The sequence below is a fragment of the Oncorhynchus mykiss genome, chromosome 31 (assembly GCF_013265735.2).
Source record: "Oncorhynchus mykiss isolate Arlee chromosome 31, USDA_OmykA_1.1, whole genome shotgun sequence".
Lineage (NCBI taxonomy): Eukaryota > Metazoa > Chordata > Actinopteri > Salmoniformes > Salmonidae > Oncorhynchus > Oncorhynchus mykiss.
The window spans coordinates 18,200,093-18,218,923 of record NC_050571.1 but is presented as its reverse complement, the minus strand read 5'-3'; the positions used below and the strand labels follow the sequence as shown (position 1 = coordinate 18,218,923).

General features: G+C 48.4%; 1 protein-coding gene across 6 annotated transcripts in view; it reads left to right on the top strand.

Moving 5' to 3' along the window:
• The window catches only part of mtus1a (microtubule associated tumor suppressor 1a), a 60,444-nt gene that overhangs the window by 354 nt on the left and 41,259 nt on the right, over positions 1-18,831 (top strand). For 5 of the 6 annotated variants that reach the window (XR_005041207.1, XM_021583495.2, XM_021583496.2 and 2 more), the window contains exons 2-4: positions 9,029-11,529; positions 12,198-12,426; positions 17,873-18,124. Coding sequence is in view for 5 of the 6 variants with exons in the window: in XM_021583495.2 (XP_021439170.2) it covers positions 9,259-11,529; positions 12,198-12,426; positions 17,873-18,124 (2,752 nt within the window). In the remaining variant the exon portion in view is untranslated. Of the gene's footprint in view, positions 1-3,862; positions 4,039-9,028; positions 11,530-12,197; positions 12,427-17,872; positions 18,125-18,831 lie in introns of those variants that run through there. The other variant, XM_021583494.2, reaches the window with a different exon arrangement.

The following is an 18,831-nucleotide window of genomic DNA, read 5'->3' as shown; positions in this document are numbered from 1 at the left end:
CAGGTTAGGAGTATTATGTTAAGGTTGGCTAAAACTTTCTTCAAACCTGCTATGAAAAGCCTAAGGAGCTATATGACCTCATGAGAGGAATGAATGACTAGAAATACACCCAGGGTCTATTCAGGCTGTTTTCTCTAATGCTCTCATTCCACTTGGCTTGGCTGTTTGGTGTTGCTCATAAACTGCTCTTGACAAACCTGATCTGATGTTCAGTTCATTAGTTCACTATTAAAACACCCTGTTTCTCTTGGATCCACATTAGGTACTTTGTTGAGATTTTCCATTTTGGGGAATTGGAGGAAATGATTGGAAATGGATCTTCAGTATGCTCATACCCTCATCTATATGGGAAAACTCACTTTAACATGTATTGCTGTCTCAAAACTATTGTTGCATTCTATAATCAAATGTGAAATGCCAACCAAACTAGTATGCATTGCATCTTAGTCTGTGTGTAAGTTCTCTTTGAGTATTGCCTCTTTGCGCTGACCAGTGCAAGCAAACAGCTTATCAGAGAAGGTTTCTTGATTTACATTGCCATGCAATACCTCAAAGGCTTTTGTGCACAGTAAGCCACCTTATTTATGTAACTGTCTCTAACTAGACACAATGGTGTGTCTTTGTCCTCTGTTATCCATAGACCATGACCCTGGTTGGCCGTCGCTTTGCCATGGCATGTAGAATGGAATCCCAAAGATTGACCTGGTGCCCTGTTGTCCCCTGCCTGTGGCCCAGCTTGAGCAATGGGCTTTGGGGCGCTGTCCCAAATTGCACCCTATTTCCATATATGTAGCGAATATGGTGCCATTTTGAACACAACCAGGGTGTCTACTCATAGCCTTGTCTCTGTGTGATGCTGGCCTGGCAGCCCCAGTCACACATGGAGGGCCAGGGCAGAGTATTAGAGAGTGCTGGGTGCCTGGGGGATTAGGATGCAGAGCAGGCTGGGTGCCTGGGTGATTAGGATGCAGAGCAGGCTGGGTGATTAGGATGCAGAGCAGGCTGGGTGATTAGGATGCAGAGCAGGCTGGGTGCCTGGGTGATTAGGATGCAGAGCAGGCTGGGTGCCTGGGTGATTAGGATGCAGAGCAGGCTGGGTGCCTGGGTGATTAGGATGCAGAGCAGGCTGGGTGTCTGGGGGATTAGGATGCAGAGCAGGCTGGGTGCCTGGGAGGATTAGGATGCAGAGCAGGCTGGGTGCCTGGGGGATTAGGATGCAGAGCAGGCTGGGTGCCTGGGGGATTAGGATGCAGAGCAGGCTGGGTGCCTGGGGGATTAGGATGCAGAGCAGGCTGGGTGCCTGGGAGATTAGGATGCAGAGCAGGCTGGGTGCCTGGGAGGATTAGGATGCAGAGCAGGCTGGGTGCCTGGGAGGATTAGGATGCAGAGCAGGCTGGGTGCCTGGGAGGATTAGGATACAGAGCAGGCTGGGTGCCTGGGAGGATTAGGATGCAGAGCAGGCTGGGTGCCTGGGGGATTAGGATGCAGAACAGGCTGGGTGCCTGGGGGATTAGGATGCAGAACAGGCTGGGTGCCTGGGGGATTAGGATGCAGAACAGGCTGGGTGCCTGGGGGTTAGGATGCAGAACAGGCTGGGTGCCTGGGGATTAGGATGCAGAACAGGCTGGGTGCCTGGGGGATTAGGATGCAGAACAGGCTGGGTGCCTGGGGGATTAGGATGCAGAACAGGCTGGGTGCCTGGGGGATTAGGATGCAGAACAGGCTGGGTGCCTGGGGGATTAGGATGCAGAACAGGCTGGGTGCCTGGGGGATTAGGATGCAGAACAGGCTGGGTGCCTGGGGGATTAGGATGCAGAACAGGCTGGGTGCCTGGGGGATTAGGATGCAGAGCAGGCTGGGTGCCTGGGGGATTAGGATGCAGAGCAGGCTGGGTGCCTGGGGGATTAGGATGCAGAGCAGGCTGTGTGCCTGGGGGATTAGGATGCAGAGCAGGCTGTGTGCATGGGGGATTAGGATGCAGAGCAGGCTGGGTGCCTGGGGGATTAGGATGCAGAGCAGGCTGGGTTCCTGGGGGATTAGGATGCAGAGTAGCAGAGCAGGCTGGGTGCCTGTGGAATTAGGATGCAGAGCAGGCTGGGTACCTGTAATTTCCCTTCAAATCCATGAAGGAAGAGAACAAGTGCACACTTAGGGAGAAAGGAAATATGATTGGGATGCCACCACTGTGATGGCATTGTTTGACCTCTGCTCCAGTTCATAGTGTGTAGAACAGGTGTAAACCTTCACTGACTAGATTTACTTGATTAACTCCAATAAGGTGCCACTTGTCTCATATCCACCTGCTATGGTCAGAATTCATCATTGGCATTTGAACAGTTTTTCTGTTATCACATCCCTGATTTACAGGAAATCTATCCTATGCCACAGTCTTGTAGCATCTGACACTGCATGCACGGGGCACAATGAAGCACATTCACTGGTTAGCCTAGCTAGTTGTTATGTTTCACGAAGACAAAGCTTGTGTGTTCCATCTTCAGTTCTATCTGCTCACAAGGGTTGGTCACACTGAGAGCCGAAGATAATGGGGCATTAATTTTGAAACAATTATTTTAGAAGTTTTCTTCCCAGGGCAATTTTCCAGGAAGTATCAGATGTATATCAGATGTTTTTAGAGGTCCTATGACTGAGTCGGTAGGATAGTGTTTCATACCCTGCTATTTCAGATTGTAACAATGATCTGCAAAATTACATTTCATCCAGGCTCTCCTAAGTGTGTGGCTGACTGTGCTCAGCTCATCCAGACCTAATCACTGTTCATGTTGGAGGAGTCTGGGAGGGAGCTGGACTGGGGCTGTGTGGGAACCCAGCCTCACAGGGCTCACAGCTACAAACTTAGAAGCTCAGGTACACACACCTCTCTCAACGTCTCCAGGCGGATGTTGGGAACTAATTACAGGAAAAGTTGTTCCATAATAGAACTTTACAACAAAAACACTAAACTGTCCCCTGGGACATTATTGTATGTAACTTCAGGTAAGCATATTTTGTAATCTCTTTTGGAAATGGTTTGGGACGGGAGCTCTTCCAGTGCTGGTGGCTCGGGTTGCGTGTCATTGCTTGCTGAGATTATGGTTCCTCAGGCCACGTGTAAGGACCTTTATGGATTAAGCAGAAATGGCGCTGGTCAGTAGGATTCAGACCTAGGCCCTATGTTGTAATGGAAGGCATAGTCAACTGTAGGGCTCTTAACCCAGCAGATCATGCACTCTGAGATGACATCGCCAGTGTTTACTAGGCCTAGGGGTATGATGAAGGTCCAGGGGAACAGTCCACTATCACTCTAGGCCTGGACTGACATCCCTGCATATTTGTGCTGTTTTGCTCAAACTAACATATGTTAATCCAATGTATGGTAATAGTTTATTGTGAGTATGTGTACGTAGGAATGGTCTGTCTTTGTCTGGAACCTAGACCCCTCTCATCCCACTCCCTCACCCCCTTTAATTTCTTCCCCATTTGCCAAAAAGCTGTCTGATACATTCCCCCATGAAATAGACACTTTGGCTGCTTAGTAACAGTGAATGCTGATTTGGACTGCCGGGCCTTGCCCCCCCCCCCCCCCCCCTGTAAACTTAGTAGTGGCGCACCACATGAGCTGGACCTTGAGTTGCCTTCTGCCGCATGCACAGGCACGTTGTACTGTCTCTGTACTGTCCAGGGGCCTGACTGACAGAGGCTGCTACTGCTGCACTGTTGGACTAAATCACATTCCTACAGGGAGGAGGGGGGATAAAACCAGACTATTCTGCTTGCAGCTCAGAGAAGAAGTCCCTCTCTTTTGCTGTGTTACTGATGCACGGCTGAGTTTGAGTGCCGTGAGGGGGTGTGTACTGTTTGTGTAAAGGGAGCTGTCATCCCAGCAGTGTTAATGCTAGTGCTAGCCACAGGAGGTGTACACAAGGCTACTGGTTGGTTTTAGTGCTGTGGGAAGCACTAATGGGATTGTTTCAGAGAGGGACCTGGGTAAGCTGAGAGATCTGTGGCTTGATACGGATACACAACAACACCAACTGACTGGTAAGGCTGCTTTTTCTCATCAATGATTTTGTTAATGAATGCGTCTCGGAGTATACTGTATTTGTCAGTAGATTGCATATCAATGGATGATCATGATGTGCTCCATCTTGTATAGTATTACATTATTTCAGTTCCTCTAAGTTTTGTTTTCCTTTATTAGTGGACAGCTACAAATGCAAGTTTTAGTTTTTGTTATTAAGTGTTGCTGTCGTGCGTAGTGTTTCTTTCCTATATGTGGCTTTGTGCCATATTTCTCCCAGGTCTGGTGGTTGGATTATTCCATAAACATAGTGGAGCCACGGTTAATATCAGGTTGGTCTGCTGTTGTACTTTACATAAAACACTAGCACTAAGACCAAGCCAAAGTTTCCCACTCTTTAAATCCCTAGAGTGAATGATTACCGGTATAAAAGCAATCTCTCAAATGAGAACGCTTGCCAAGGTCCAATGTACAGATTTTGATATCTCTCCTGCATTTGTCTTGCTGTACGTCTTTAAGTGGCTGGTGTTGGCTTGAGAAGTCTGGAAATGACTAAGCACTCTATTCTGCCTGTTCCCTAGGAAACCTTTCATTCCGTCACAGAGAGGTGTGTTGTTGCTCAGCCTTAATAGCAAACATTGCATTCAGTTCTGGACTATTGAACCCTATCAATGAAAATGCCTTGATTAATTAAACTATTTCCTGTGACAAAATTTGAGAAATGACAGTTAAATCTACAATATATTGTGCATGACAGAGCAAGCCACAGGTGCAGATAACCGTCAGTAACTAAAGTGGGTGGTGATAAATGAATCAGATATGTCAAACACGGTTTGATATATTGACACTATATGAGCTGAACATACAAGCTAAGCATTTCAGAGGAATGCCTGTGACTTCACAATGCCACTGTATTGGAATTGTATTCCTTCCTTGTTCAGATCTGTCTCAATCAGGAGACAAGACTCTTTCTTTAGTGAGGAAAATTACAATACTTATCAATTGGAATTTGACATCAAGGTTTTTTTCCCCACTTTGCAATTCCTGCAATTGTGTGCCAGTAACTTTTGAAGCACAACGTATGATTACATTTAATTATGGTTTGTTTCTTGGCGAAATCAAAATATTTAGCCAGTATCACTGATAATGAATATCTTGGTGGTTATAGGGTTTTTTGTGAGAAGGTCCTGAACCCCACACAAGCCACTTTGGCAACATTACCAATATGTCCCAAATAGCACCCTATTCCCTATATAGTGCACTACTTTTTACCAGCGTCCTATGGGCCATTGTAAAAAGTAGTGCACTATGAAGGCAATAGGCTGCCATTTGGGGTGTAGACAGTCTTCCTTGGTAGAAAGGTGGCTGTGTGATTACAATGATCAGCATGTTAGTGATGGCTTCTCCATGACCGAAACCACTGATGTAATTGTAGTCAAGCCTTATGATTTAGTTATAGAATGGAAGCATCCCAGCCTCCAGATATAACTCTGGAGCTATCTGACATCTACGCGAAGTGTCTATTATCCCCCTGCCCCTCTACTCCAGGTGTCTATTATCCCCCTGCCCCTCTACTCCAGGTGTCTATTATCCCCCCCCCCCCTCTACTCCAGGTGTCTATTATCCCCCCAGCCCCTCTACTCCAGGTGTCTATTATCCCCCTGCCCCTCTATGCCAGGTGTCTATTATCCCCCCAGCCCCTCTACTCCAGGTGTCTATTATCCCCCCAGCTCCTCTACTCCAGGTGTCTATTATCCCCCGCCCTCTACGCCAGGTGTCTATTATCCCCCGCCCTCTACGCCAGGTGTCTATTATCCCCCCGCCCCTCTACTCCAGGTGTCTATTATCCCCCGCCCCTCTACTCCAGGTGTCTATTATCCCCCGCGCCCCTCTACTCCAGGTGTCTATTATCCCCCGCCCTCTACTCCAGGTGTCTATTATCCCCCTGCCCCTCTACTCCAGGTGTCTATTATCCCCCCCCCCCCTCTACTCCAGGTGTCTATTATCCCCCCAGCCCCTCTACTCCAGGTGTCTATTATCCCCCTGCCCCTCTATGCCAGGTGTCTATTATCCCCCCAGCCCCTCTACTCCAGGTGTCTATTATCCCCCCAGCTCCTCTACTCCAGGTGTCTATTATCCCCGCCCTCTACGCCAGGTGTCTATTATCCCCCGCCCTCTACGCCAGGTGTCTATTATCCCCCCGCCCCTCTACTCCAGGTGTCTATTATCCCCCGCCCCTCTACTCCAGGTGTCTATTATCCCCCGCGCCCCTCTACTCCAGGTGTCTATTATCCCCCGCCCTCTACGCCAGGTGTCTATTATCCCCCCGCCCCTCTACTCCAGGTGTCTATTATCCCCCGCCCCTCTACTCCAGGTGTCTATTATCCCCCCTGCCCCTCTACTCCAGGTGTCTATTATCCCCCCTGCCCCTCTACTCCAGGTGTCTATTATCCCCCCTGCCCCTCTACTCCAGGTGTCTATTATCCCCCTGCCCCTCTATGCCAGGTGTCTATTATCCCCCTGCCCCTCTACTCCAGGTGTCTATTATCCCCCAGCCCCTCTACTCCAGGTGTCCATTACCCCCCCCCCCCCCCCTCTACTCCAGGTGTCTATTCCCCCCCCCCCCCCCCCCCCCCCCCTCTAGTCCAGGTGTCTATCTCCCCCCCAATCTACTCCAGGTGACTATTATCCCCCCATCTGTTCCGGGTGTCTATCTCCCCCCACCCCCAATCTACTCTGAGGGCCTTTGACAACCGAGGAACACCAGATGCTGTACATGTACTGTTGCCACAGAGAATTATAATTATACCAGAACTTTATTCTCCCCTTTTCTGGATGTTCCTCCTGGGAAAGTAGCTTGGCCTTGTTTCCCCTTCCTCCTCCCTCCATCCCTTCCCTCTCTTATTGAACATGACAGGAGTGCCACAGCACAACTTTTCTTCCAACAATCCAGATTTATGTTGAAATCCCCTATCCCCAAGGATATCACTATGATTGTGGATTGTGTCCCAAATGGTACCCTATTCCCTTAATAGTGCACTACTTTTGACCAGGGCACGTACAGTAGGAGGGCACGTACAGTAGGATTCTGGTCAAAAGCAGTCCATTATGTAGGGAACAGGCTGCCATTTGGGACACACCCTTTGACTGTAAATGGAGCAGACTGTGAAGTACTGCATAAAGCAGCCCTTTTTACTACTTGTAAATGTCCAAAGTCTTGCTTTTATTTATTTACCTTGGGTTAGGAACTTTACAGTGTTGGTGAATTGATATGTTCCTGGGCGGGCAGTACCACTACGAAGGGGCTAGGACTGGAGGCTTACCAGTCCAGTGAGCTAAAACAAACACAACAGGCCTGTTTAGATTGATGTTTAGTGGTTATGGTGTCAAACCCATCTGAGCTGGTTTCCCCAACATCAACCCCAGCATGGGTCCACATTAGGGTTGTGACTGCGCATGCATCATTCCCCACTGGCCACCCGGCTCTCACGCCTCAGGGCATCGGTGGGGTTGTTATAACCCTAATGTGGACCCATGCTGGGGTCTATCAGTTATTTTGGTCAAAGGGTATTGTTATACTATGGTAATAAAATGAAGTGTCTGAAAAATGGAGTGTCACTGCCATGATGTCCAGTGTCGGCGTTACCGGCGACACTTCAGACAGTTGATGTCCAGTGTCGGCGTTACCGGCGACACTTCAGACAGTTGATGTCCAGTGTCGGCGTTACCGGCGACACTTCAGACAGTTGATGTCCAGTGTCGGCGTTACCGGCGACACTTCAGACGGTTGATGTCCAGTGTCGGCGTTACCGGCGACACTTCAGACGGTTGATGTCCAGTGTCGGCGTTACCGGCGACACTTCAGACGGTTGATGTCCAGTGTCGGCGTTACCGGCGACACTTCAGACGGTTGATGTCCGTCCAGTGTCGGCGTTACCGGCGACACTTCAGACGGTTGATGTCCAGTGTCGGCGTTACCGGCGACACTTCAGACGGTTGATGTCCGTCCAGTGTCGGCGTTACCGGCGACACTTCAGACGGTTGATGTCCGTCCAGTGTCGGCGTTACCGGCGACACTTCAGACGGTTGATGTCCGTCCAGTGTCGGCGTTACCGGCGACACTTCAGACGGTTGATGTCCGTCCAGTGTCGGCGTTACCGGCGACACTTCAGACGGTTGATGTCCGTCCAGTGTCGGCGTTACCGGCGACACTTCAGACGGTTGATGTCCGTCCAGTGTCGGCGTTACCGGCGACACTTCAGACGGTTGATGTCCGTCCAGTGTCGGCGTTACCGGCGACACTTCAGACGGTTGATGTCCGTCCAGTGTCGGCGTTACCGGCGACACTTCAGACGGTTGGGCTATACGCTTACATTTTATGACCGTTTCTTAAGTCCAATTCAGTCGAGTATCAGAGTACAGATAACTGTACAGTATTACTTCTAATGCAGTACACTGAATTGGCTAGGAAACATGGGGACCAACACAGCCAGTGGTTGAATAATGCCAGTTTCCCCTGATGAGAATGAGTTTTTTTTCTGTTTGTATTGAACTATGATGTGTGTGTGTGTGCTATGTTCATGTCAGGCTTATAGTCCTGTAAAGCAAAGCCTTTTAACAATGCCACTTCTATCTGTCACCAATGTGCTGTGTGTGGTGTTTAGTCCAGGGATATCGTTTTTTTTTTTTTTTTTACATTTCAGAGCAGTCAGCCCAAAAATGTCATCTGATGGCATTTGACGACATCTGTATAATTTTTACGGAAATCAGACCATTACACAAAGTTCAATTTGCTTGGTGTATTTTATCACATTTTATCCCCTTTGACTCCATAAGCCGTCTCACCATTTTATCCCCTTTGACTCCATAAGCCGTCTCACCATTTTATCCCCTTTGACTCCATAAGCCGTCTCACCATTTTATCCCCTTTGACTCCATAAGCCGTCTCACCATTTTATCCCCTTTGACTCCATAAGCCGTCTCACCATTTTATCCCTTTTACTTGTACAGATCTGTTCCTGATGGTGATTCTCAGACATTCTCCTGGAGCAACTGTGAAGGCATAGTTGTAGCTGTATGCCATATTTAAAAAAGTTGCTGCCCAATCAAGTCATTTGAATCCCATGGAAGTAAATGGCTATTCATTTTGAGGTGCTTTGAAAACTAAACTTGATATAAATCATTGGGTATGCAGTAAACTCAAACACAGCTGTGCTAAAACATAACAAAAGCCTGCCAACATGTCCAGTGTGAAGACAAAGTGTAGACCCACGCAGCTGGCCCTCTCCTCAGGGCCCGGGGACAGTAACGGTAACTCAGTGGCCTGTCTCGGGACCTCCTCCCTGGACTCTCTGAGGAGCCTGAGTGATAGAGACTCCTCCAGTGCCCCTGACATGGAGTGTTGCCTGATTGAGGGCTCCCCGTCCCCGGCCAACCACCACACAGACCACCTCAATTGCACATGTACAGCTAACACACCAATAAACGGTAACCTCAAACTTGGCTCACCTCCAGAGAATAGCTCCCTCGACCTCATCACATTACCTGAGAATAGCACCTGCACTGTCCTCTCACCTGCAGTGACTGTACCTGGTGAGGGGGATATTTTGGAACCTGTCCAAACATCTGTCTCCAGCTGTGTCAACACCAGCCTGGACAACTGGAACGGGAATATCACTCTGGTGATCACCAGCCTGCAGGGACACCATGGTGACAACCAGAGTGACTGGGGGAGTACTACATCGTCTGGTGACAGGAGTGTTGCTGCCTCTCCTGAATTGGCCTCTCCTGAGGGGGAAGAGAGCTCCAGCTCTGTGTCGCTCCGTGGCTCCAGTGAGAACAACTGCTCCATCGGCTCAGGAGAGATGGTGATGAGGTGGAACAGCTTCTGTCTGGAGGAGGCTGACACTCTCACTGTGTCTCTGTCTCTGGTGGAGCTGTCCACCAGTTCCTCTGCCCATGGCTCCCCTGCCCTGCCTGCTGACCTGGGCCATGGCCTGCTGTCATTGTCCACCACCACCACCCTGCCTGACGTCTGTGACAGGCTTCTGGAGAACAGACCCACTGACACATTCAAAGTAAAGGACAACCCAGGCCCTCAGTGCTGGGGCATGACCTTTATCCAGTCAGATGACCAGGATCTCCCTCCTGAGGGTGACGGCCTTGCACGGCCTTGGTCTCCTGTGGATGTGGATCCCTGTGAGGCAGAGGGTGTACACCAGGCCACCTTTCTGTGTGAGCCAACCCCGTCTGCTGCATGTGGAGGTGCTTCCCCAGCCCCCAGCAGGCGGGCCAGCTCGGATGCCTATATCAGTGGAGGATCCACCGAGGGCAGGACCTTCATGCTGCCAGCCTCAGAGGAGCTGGACCTTGACGGCCGTGCCCAGACCTCCACACCAGTGCAGTGTGCTGGGAACAAACCCCTGGACTTGCCCTCCCTAACGGAGTCCCCCTGCACTGGGGAACAAAGTCACACTGGTAGCCCTGTGGTCCAAACGGCTATAGACCAGCGAGGGGCTGCCCCAATGCTCGCATCCCCAAAACACTGTTTGGTTGCCAGGCTTCCCCCATCATCAGCTAACAGAATTAGCAAAGCAGAAATCAAAAAGTTTCCCAAGCCAGATTTCAGCAGAGTGAAACCCAAGATCATGTCGAGACCAGCTCATCCGTTGACATTGGGAAGCCCTGCACCCGCAAAGAATAAGCCAGGGAAACCAGTCAACCAGCCCTGTCGTAAACCATCTCAGGTGAACAGGAACACTCCAATGAGAAACACTCCTAGTAAACTAGCCACAGTGGAAGATGGCCGCCCGAGGGCTGCTGTGGCTGAGAATGCAGTCCCTGATTTCCATGGAATGACATTTATCCAGGCAGATGACCAAGACCTCTCTTCGGCTGCTGGGTCTCACATTGGTCCACTTGCTCTTAGTTTGACTGAGGAGGCAGAGTGTCGAGCATCCCTGTGTGATTCTGTCTCTGCTGCATTTGAAAATGTCCCACCAGTACCCAGCAGTCAGGCCACTAGTCGGGTCAGCTCAGAGGCCGAGCATGTAGCTTCTAACTGTGGAGGAGGATCCGCTCCAGTGCTGCCTGGAAACCAGACCTGTTTCCCATCTCCCACAGAGTCACCCTCCACAGAACAGCGAGCTGACCCTGCACCAGCCCTGGCCAGTCCTGGCAAGGCTGGCAACAAGGAGGAAGTGCCACAGAGGAAGAGACCTGGCTCTGTCTCCTCAGCCTCCTCACCATCCAATCAGGCACCAGTGTCAGCACGGCGGTCCCGCTGCTGGTCTGAGAGTTCCTCCACTACATCTATACCACACAAGGAGTCCAGAGCCTCCCCTGGCGGCTCAGCTAGCTTCATCATCCCCAAGGCCCACGTCCACCTGGGACAGAGCCAGGCCAGACCAGCCAGCCACAACCGCACTGGCAGTGCCCACAACAAACCGCCTGAGACCAGGAAGGAAGCAGAAGAGCGAAGCAGCAAGGAGATTAAGAAATCCTGCCTTGTGGTAAGTAAATGCGAATGACTTGTGCTCTAAACATAACATAGAATAAATCCTTTTGGCCTGTTTAATCAAATCCAAGTATGATGGAAATGTGCAGAAAATATACTATTCATTAAAATAGCCGCAGAATATAATCCACTGCTTTGTTTAATCTTCCTACATTGTAGATGAGTGGGACTTGTAAAGGTCCATGTGATCGTTTTGAAAGTGATTGTTTTTCTTCATTAGGCAGATCTGGGATATTATTATTAAGTAGACCACAGACATCCAGGTTTTCCAAGGCCTCATTGAGGAGTTTTCATCTAAAAAGGCAGGCTTTTTACATGGAAATCTAGTACTTTAAATCTGTTTTAATTATCCCTCGGAGAGAAGAGGCAAGCAAGACTGCTGCTCAGCTCGAGTCTAGCAAACACACGCCATGTGCTCGGTGAGTGTTTTTAGAGGAGGGGGAAAACGGGGAGCGAGAGAGGTGGCCGGGAATGGCCTGAATCCCAGGGGGTAAACTACACTAGCAGCTTGGTTCTGTTGCCTGCGAATTGTTTTTATTAGTTCCCAGTGAGCCGGGTCTCCGTTTATGTCCCCACGGTGTACTAGATTGTGTGAGGAGCGGGAACGCGCTGTCTGGGCCTGTTGACTGGGACTCTGGGAGTGACGGGTTGCTCTTGTTGCAGACGGCCTCCTCTAAGACTGCGATGGGAGCAACGGCAGCAGTAGGAGCTGCCTGTGACAGGTTTAAGAGTAGACTTGGAGCACGGCCATCCCTCAACAGAGCCAGAGGAGCCCCAGCCTCAGCCCCTCAGGCTCTCCCTCCAGTATCTAGGCAGAGGCAGGGAAGAGATGTCTGCAGCAGTGCCTCTAGTGGGATGTGTTCGCCACGGGCCAAACATAGCACCACAGCAGGTAAGAGCATTCTCCAACAGACAGAGTTAATACAATGTGTAAAACCTTTGCTGCTCTGTGAGAGTTCTGTAAGACTAGATTGACACTGAGCTTTTGCGGTTGTGCTTTGATCTCTCTCACACAGAGTGAAAGTGACAAATCTCATCCAGGGGATAGTGTAAACATTGGCTGCGGTACAGAGTGAATACCTTTTTATATAATCCAGACTGCCTGCCTTTGAATAAGCACCGGCCTAATGATTTCCTAGGCATTTCCTCTGTAATGTAAACAGTGAGCTATCCTGTTATCGTTTAGTCAGGTCTGTATGTCTAGCAGTGTGTATAAGCACCAGAGGGCTGATCTGCTGGATAGTGTGGTGGTTTGTGTAACTGATGCTTTACCCTAGAAGTCTAATATTCTGCATCTGCTCGGTGTTTCGGTTGTATGGACTCCGCTCGTACAGATGATTCCATGATGTGTTTTAAGTGATCAGAGTTTCACTAGTGAAACATCTGATTCAAAGGTGTCATCCTAGTAGCCCTCACATCATGTAGTCATCAGTCTCATTGCCCAACACGTCCACCCTAGCATTGCTACCTGTCCTTTAGTTTAGGAGGGAAATGGATTCTAAATACCCTCATTATCTATGATACAGTGGCTGACTTTACTGCAACTGTAAAGTGCCTTGTTCAATCTTCAAGACTCCTCTAAATGGTCATGCTTCAGTGGTAGTCAGACAGGTTGCAGTGCACAATCTCACCATGAGAGGGCAACCTTTCCTGTTGATGATGACCAGAGCTTGTGCCTTGACGGCACAGGAATAACATGGATACAGATGTCACGTAGCTCCCCTGCTCAGCTCAGGACCCAGAGATAAACACCCCACCCCCATCACTCTACCTCCACCGCTCCTATGAGCAGCATGAAGGGAGAGGGTAGGGACATTCCCAGCGAAAGAGGAGAGAGGTGGGATTCTCCCTCGGATGGGAAGCCAGCTGTGCTACTAGAACAAGCAGAGGAAGGAAAGGGAGGTTTTTAAAGCTCAGCGCTGCTGTGAAAGCCACAGAACACAATGTCTGTGAAACCAACTCCCTTACAGAAGCCTAGTAGATCTGTAGTGGTTTTTCAATCAATCAATCAAATTTATTTTATATAGCCCTTCGTACATCAGCTGATATCTCAAAGTGCTGTACAGAAACCCAGCCTAAAACCCCAAACAGCAAGCAATGCAGGTGAAGAAGCACGGTGGCTAGGAAAAACTCCCTAGAAAGGCCAAAACCTAGGAAGAAACCTAGAGAGGAACCAGGCTATGTGGGGTGGCCAGTCCTCTTCTGGCTGTGCCGGGTGGAGATTATAACAAAACATGGTCAAGATGTTCAAATGTTCATAAATGACCAGCATGGTCGAATAATAATAAGGCAGAATAGTTGAAACTGGAGCAGCAGCACAGTCAGGTGGACTGGGGACAGCAAGGAGTCATCATGTCAGGTATTCCTGGGGCATGGTCCTAGGGCTCAGGTCCTCCGAGAGAGAGAAAGAAAGAGAGAATTAGAGAGAGCATATGTGGGATGGCCAGTCCTCTTCTGGCTGTGCCGGGTGGAGATTATAACAGAACATGGCCAAGATGTTCAAATGTTCATAAATGATCAGCATGGTCGAATAATAATAAGGCAGAACAGTTGAAACTGGAGCAGCAGCACAGCCAGGTGGACTGGGGACAGCAAGGAGTCATCATGTCAGGTAGTCCTGGGGCATGGTCCTAGGGCTCAGGTCCTCCGAGAAAGAGAAAGAGAGAAGGAGAGAATTAGAGAACGCACACTTAGATTCACACAGGACACCGAATAGGACAGGAGAAGTACTCCAGATATAACAAACTGACCCTAGCCCCCCGACACATAAACTACTGCAGCATAAATACTGGAGGCTGAGACAGGAGGGGTCAGGAGACACTGTGGCCCACTCCGAGGACACCCCCGGACAGGGCCAAACAGGAAGGATATAACCCCACCCACTTTGCCAAAGCACAGCCCCCACACCACTAGAGGGATATCTTCAACCACCAACTTACCATCCTGAGACAAGGCTGAGTATAGCCCACAAAGACCTCCGCCACGGCACAACTTAAGGGGGGGGGGGGGGGGGGCGCCAACCCAGACAGGATGACCACATCAGTGACTCAACCCACTCAGGTGACGCACCTCCTCCAGGGACGGCATGAGAGAGCCCCAGTAAAGCCAGTGACTCAGCCCCTGTAATAGGGTTAGAGGCAGAGAATCCCAGTGGAAAGAGGGGAACCGGCCAGGCAGAGACAGCAAGGGTGGTTCGTTGCTCCAGAGCCTTTCCGTTCACCCTCCCACTCCTGGGCCAGACTACACTCAATCATATGACCCACTGAAGAGATGAGTCTTCAGTAGAGACTTAAAGGTTGAGACCGAGTTTGCGTCTCTGACATGGGTAGGCAGACCGTTCCATAAAAATGGAGCTCTATAGGAGAAAGCCCTGCCTCCAGCTGTTTGCTTAAAAATTCTAGGGACAATTAGGAGGCCTGCGTCTTGTGACCGTAGCGTACGTGTAGGTATGTACGGCAGGACCAAATCAGAGAGATAGATAGGAGCAAGCCCATGTAATGCTTTGTAGGTTAGCAGTAAAACCTTGAAATCAGCCCTTGCTTTGACAGGAAGCCAGTGTAGAGAGGCTAGCACTGGAGTAATATGATCAAATTTTTTGGTTCTAGTCAGGATTCTAGCAGCCGTATTTAGCACTAACTGAAGTTTATTTAGTGCTTTATCCGGGTAGCCGGAAAGTAGAGCATTGCAGTAGTCTAACCTGGAAGTGACAAAAGCATGGATTAATTTTTCTGCATCATTTTTGGACAGAAAGTTCCTGATTTTTGCAATGTTACGTAGATGGAAAAAAGCTGTCCTTGAAACGGTCTTGATATGTTCTTCAAAAGAGAGATCAGGGTCCAGAGTAACGCCGAGGTCCTTCACAGTTTTATTTGAGACGACTGTACAACCATTAAGATTAATTGTCAGATTCAACAGAAGATCTCTTTGTTTCTTGGGACCTAGAACAAGCATCTCTGTTTTGTCCGAGTTTAAAAGTAGAAAGTTTGCAGCCATCCACTTCCTTATGTCTGAAACACATTCTTCTAGCAAGGGCAATTTTGGGGCTTCACCATGTTTAATTGAAATGTACAGCTGTGTGTCATCTGCATAGCAGTGAAAGTTAACATTATGTTTTCGAATAACATCCCCAAGAGGTAAAATATATAGTGAAAACAATAGTGGTCCTAAAACGGAACCTTGAGGAACACCGAAATGTACAGTTGATTTGTCAGAGGACAGACCATTCACAGAGACAAACTGATATCTTTCCGACAGATAAGATCTAAACCAGGCCAGAACTTGTCCGTGTAGACCAATTTGGGTTTCCAATCTCTCCAAAAGAATGTGGTGATCGATGGTATCAAAAGCAGCACTAAGGTCTAGGAGCACGAGGACAGATGCAGAGCCTCGGTCCGATGCCATTAAAATGTCATTTACCACCTTCACAAGTGCCGTCTCAGTGCTATGATGGGGTCTAAAACCAGACTGAAGCATTTCGTATACATTGTTTGTCTTCAGGAAGGCAGTGAGTTGTTGCGCAACAGCCTTTTCTAAAATTTTTGAGAGGAATGGAAGATTCGATATAGGCCGATAGTTTTTTATATTTTCTGGGTCAAGGTTTGGCTTTTTCAAGAGAGGCTTTATTACTGCCACTTTTAGTGAGTTTGGTACACATCCGGTGGATAGAGAGCCGTTTATTATGTTCAACATAGTAGGGCCAAGCACAGGAAGCAGCTCTTTCAGTAGTTTAGTTGGAATAGGGTCCAGTATGCAGCTTGAAGGTTTAGAGGCCATGATTATTTTCATCATTGTGTCAAGAGATATAGTACTAAAACACTTAATTGTCTCTCTTGATCCTAGGTCCTGGCAGAGTTGTGCAGACTCAGGACAACTGAGCTTTGAAGGAATACGCAGATTTAAGGAAGAGTCCGTAATTTGCTTTCTAATAATCATAATCTTTTCCTCAAAGAAGTTCATGAATTTATCACTGCTAAAGTGAAAGTCATCCTCTCTTGGGGAATGCTGCTTTTTAGTTAGCTTTGCGACAGTATCAAAAAGGAATTTCGGATTGTTCTTATTTTCCTCAATTAAGTTAGAAAAATAGGATGATCGAGCAGCAGTAAGGGCTCTTCGGTACTGCACAGTACTGTCTTTCCAAGCTAGTCGGAAGACTTCCAGTTTGGTGTGGCGCCATTTCCGTTCCAATTTTCTGGAAGCTTGCTTCAGAGCTCGGGTATTTTCTGTGTACCAGGGAGCTAGTTTCTTATGAGAAATGTTTTTAGTTTTTAGGGGTGCAACTGCATCTAGGGTATTGCGCAAGGTTAAGTTGAGTTCCTCAGTTAGGTGGTTAACTGATTTTTGTCCTCTGGCGTCCTTGGGTAGGCAGAAGGAGTCTGGAAGGACATCAAGGAATCTTTGTGTTGTCTGTGAATTTATAGCACGACTTTTGATAATCCTTGGTTGGGGTCTGAGCAGATTATTTGTTGCAATTGCAAACGTAATAAAATGGTGGTCCGATAGTCCAGGATTATGAGGAAAAACATTAAGATCCACAACATTTATTCCATGGGACAAAACTAGGTCCAGCGTATGACTGTGACAGTGAGTGGGTCCAGAGACATGTTGGACAAAACCCACTGAGTCGATGATGGCTCCGAAAGCCTTTTGGAGTGGGTCTGTGGACTTTTCCATGTGAATATTAAAGTCACCAAAGATTACAATATTATCCGCTATGACTACAAGGTCCGATAGGAATTCAGGGAACTCAGTGAGGAACGCTGTATATGGCCCAGGAGGCCTGTAAACAGTAGCTATAAAAAGTGATTGAGGTTTTTCAGGCTTTGCTCTGTATGTGGTAAAGGGACACCTGGTGCTGTTTATGATAAAGGTGTAGAAAAATGAGTAACCATGAGGATAGGTGCCACACAATTTGTCTCTCAGCTTTGTGCTCTTATTTGACACCAGTCATTCATGTAACCTGCTTATGTAACTCCATCAGAGGGGTATTGGGTGGTGTAACAGGCCTGATGTGGAGCTAGGCCAAGCCTGTCTGTCTGCTATACAACCTGCTTAGGGCAATTATTATATTTCCACCAGTGCTCTGATCTGGCATGAACAAAAGTCAGCTCACCATTTGCATTGACCATGGCTCATAACAGCTGATCTCTGACCAGTTACCAGATGGACTACTGAACTACTGAAGGACTGGGGCACTCAGTTGAAATGTTGTTTGTGTGTTGTGGTGCAGCCTTATGAAAACATGTTGGAGCAGAATATGTGGTTACTCTCTGCAGGATTTTTTTTTTTTTTACACTTCTGCCTCTGATTTCTGTGTCTCAATGCTGATATCTGTCATATAGGTCATCAGAGGTCCCAGACAAATGAGGGAGTGCCTGTTGGAACCTCCTCAGCCAGCGGCAGCACTAAGCCCCCAGTGACTGGTTCCAGACTCCCCCAGGCCTCTGGTCACACCCTGGCTGTGGGCTCCAGCCAGCTCTCTACTGCGGTCTCCTCCTCCAGACTGCCCTACAAGTCCCACGGTGTCCCCAAGAGCATCCCTTCCAAGGCCAGTGTACACAATGAGCACAGTGGCAGCACAGGAAATGCACAAGGTGAGATGCTCAACTAGGGAAATCCTACGCTGATATTGTTTTGTTCTAGTTGAATAAAAATAACTATTTTTTTTAAAAGCCTTATTTTACGAGGTCAATTGACTGAACACCTTCTTGTTCACAGCAAGAATCTGGGATAGTCTTTATCAAGGTTGTTGCTCTCCAGGGTCCGTCTGGTTCTGTCAGGTTGATTTCTAAAGACACATCTGGTTACAGGGAAGGGTGGGGCGAGGCGGGTGAGCAGTGGACTGTGCGTGGTGACCCACATTAAGAGGCTACTGACTGGGCTGTGCTAAAACGTACATCTCCTTGGCTTTAAGCCTTCACATCAGCCTGCTGGAGACCCATATTTTTCATCCTGTGATTGTTCCTGTGATCTGTTTCTACATTAAATCACATACTGCAAAGGAAAGTATAATACACCTCAGTAGGTTCAGCAGTGTCTGAGAATGGTATGTCCTTTTTCGGATGGGTATTATTTTTGAGTTATGTTCTTAGACGATGGTCCAGCTCAAACCCTCTGAGAAGTCTGAGATGAACATCAGAGCTAGTCTGTAAGGATAATGAATCCTACACAGTCAAATGAATGAAATACATTTGCAACATTCCCATCTTGTATGGTTCAACTGTGCATGCTTCTAATAAGAACATTGATTGTGTCTTAACAAGTATGCCTTGGAATGTCTGACTTGAGCTGTACAGTGGGA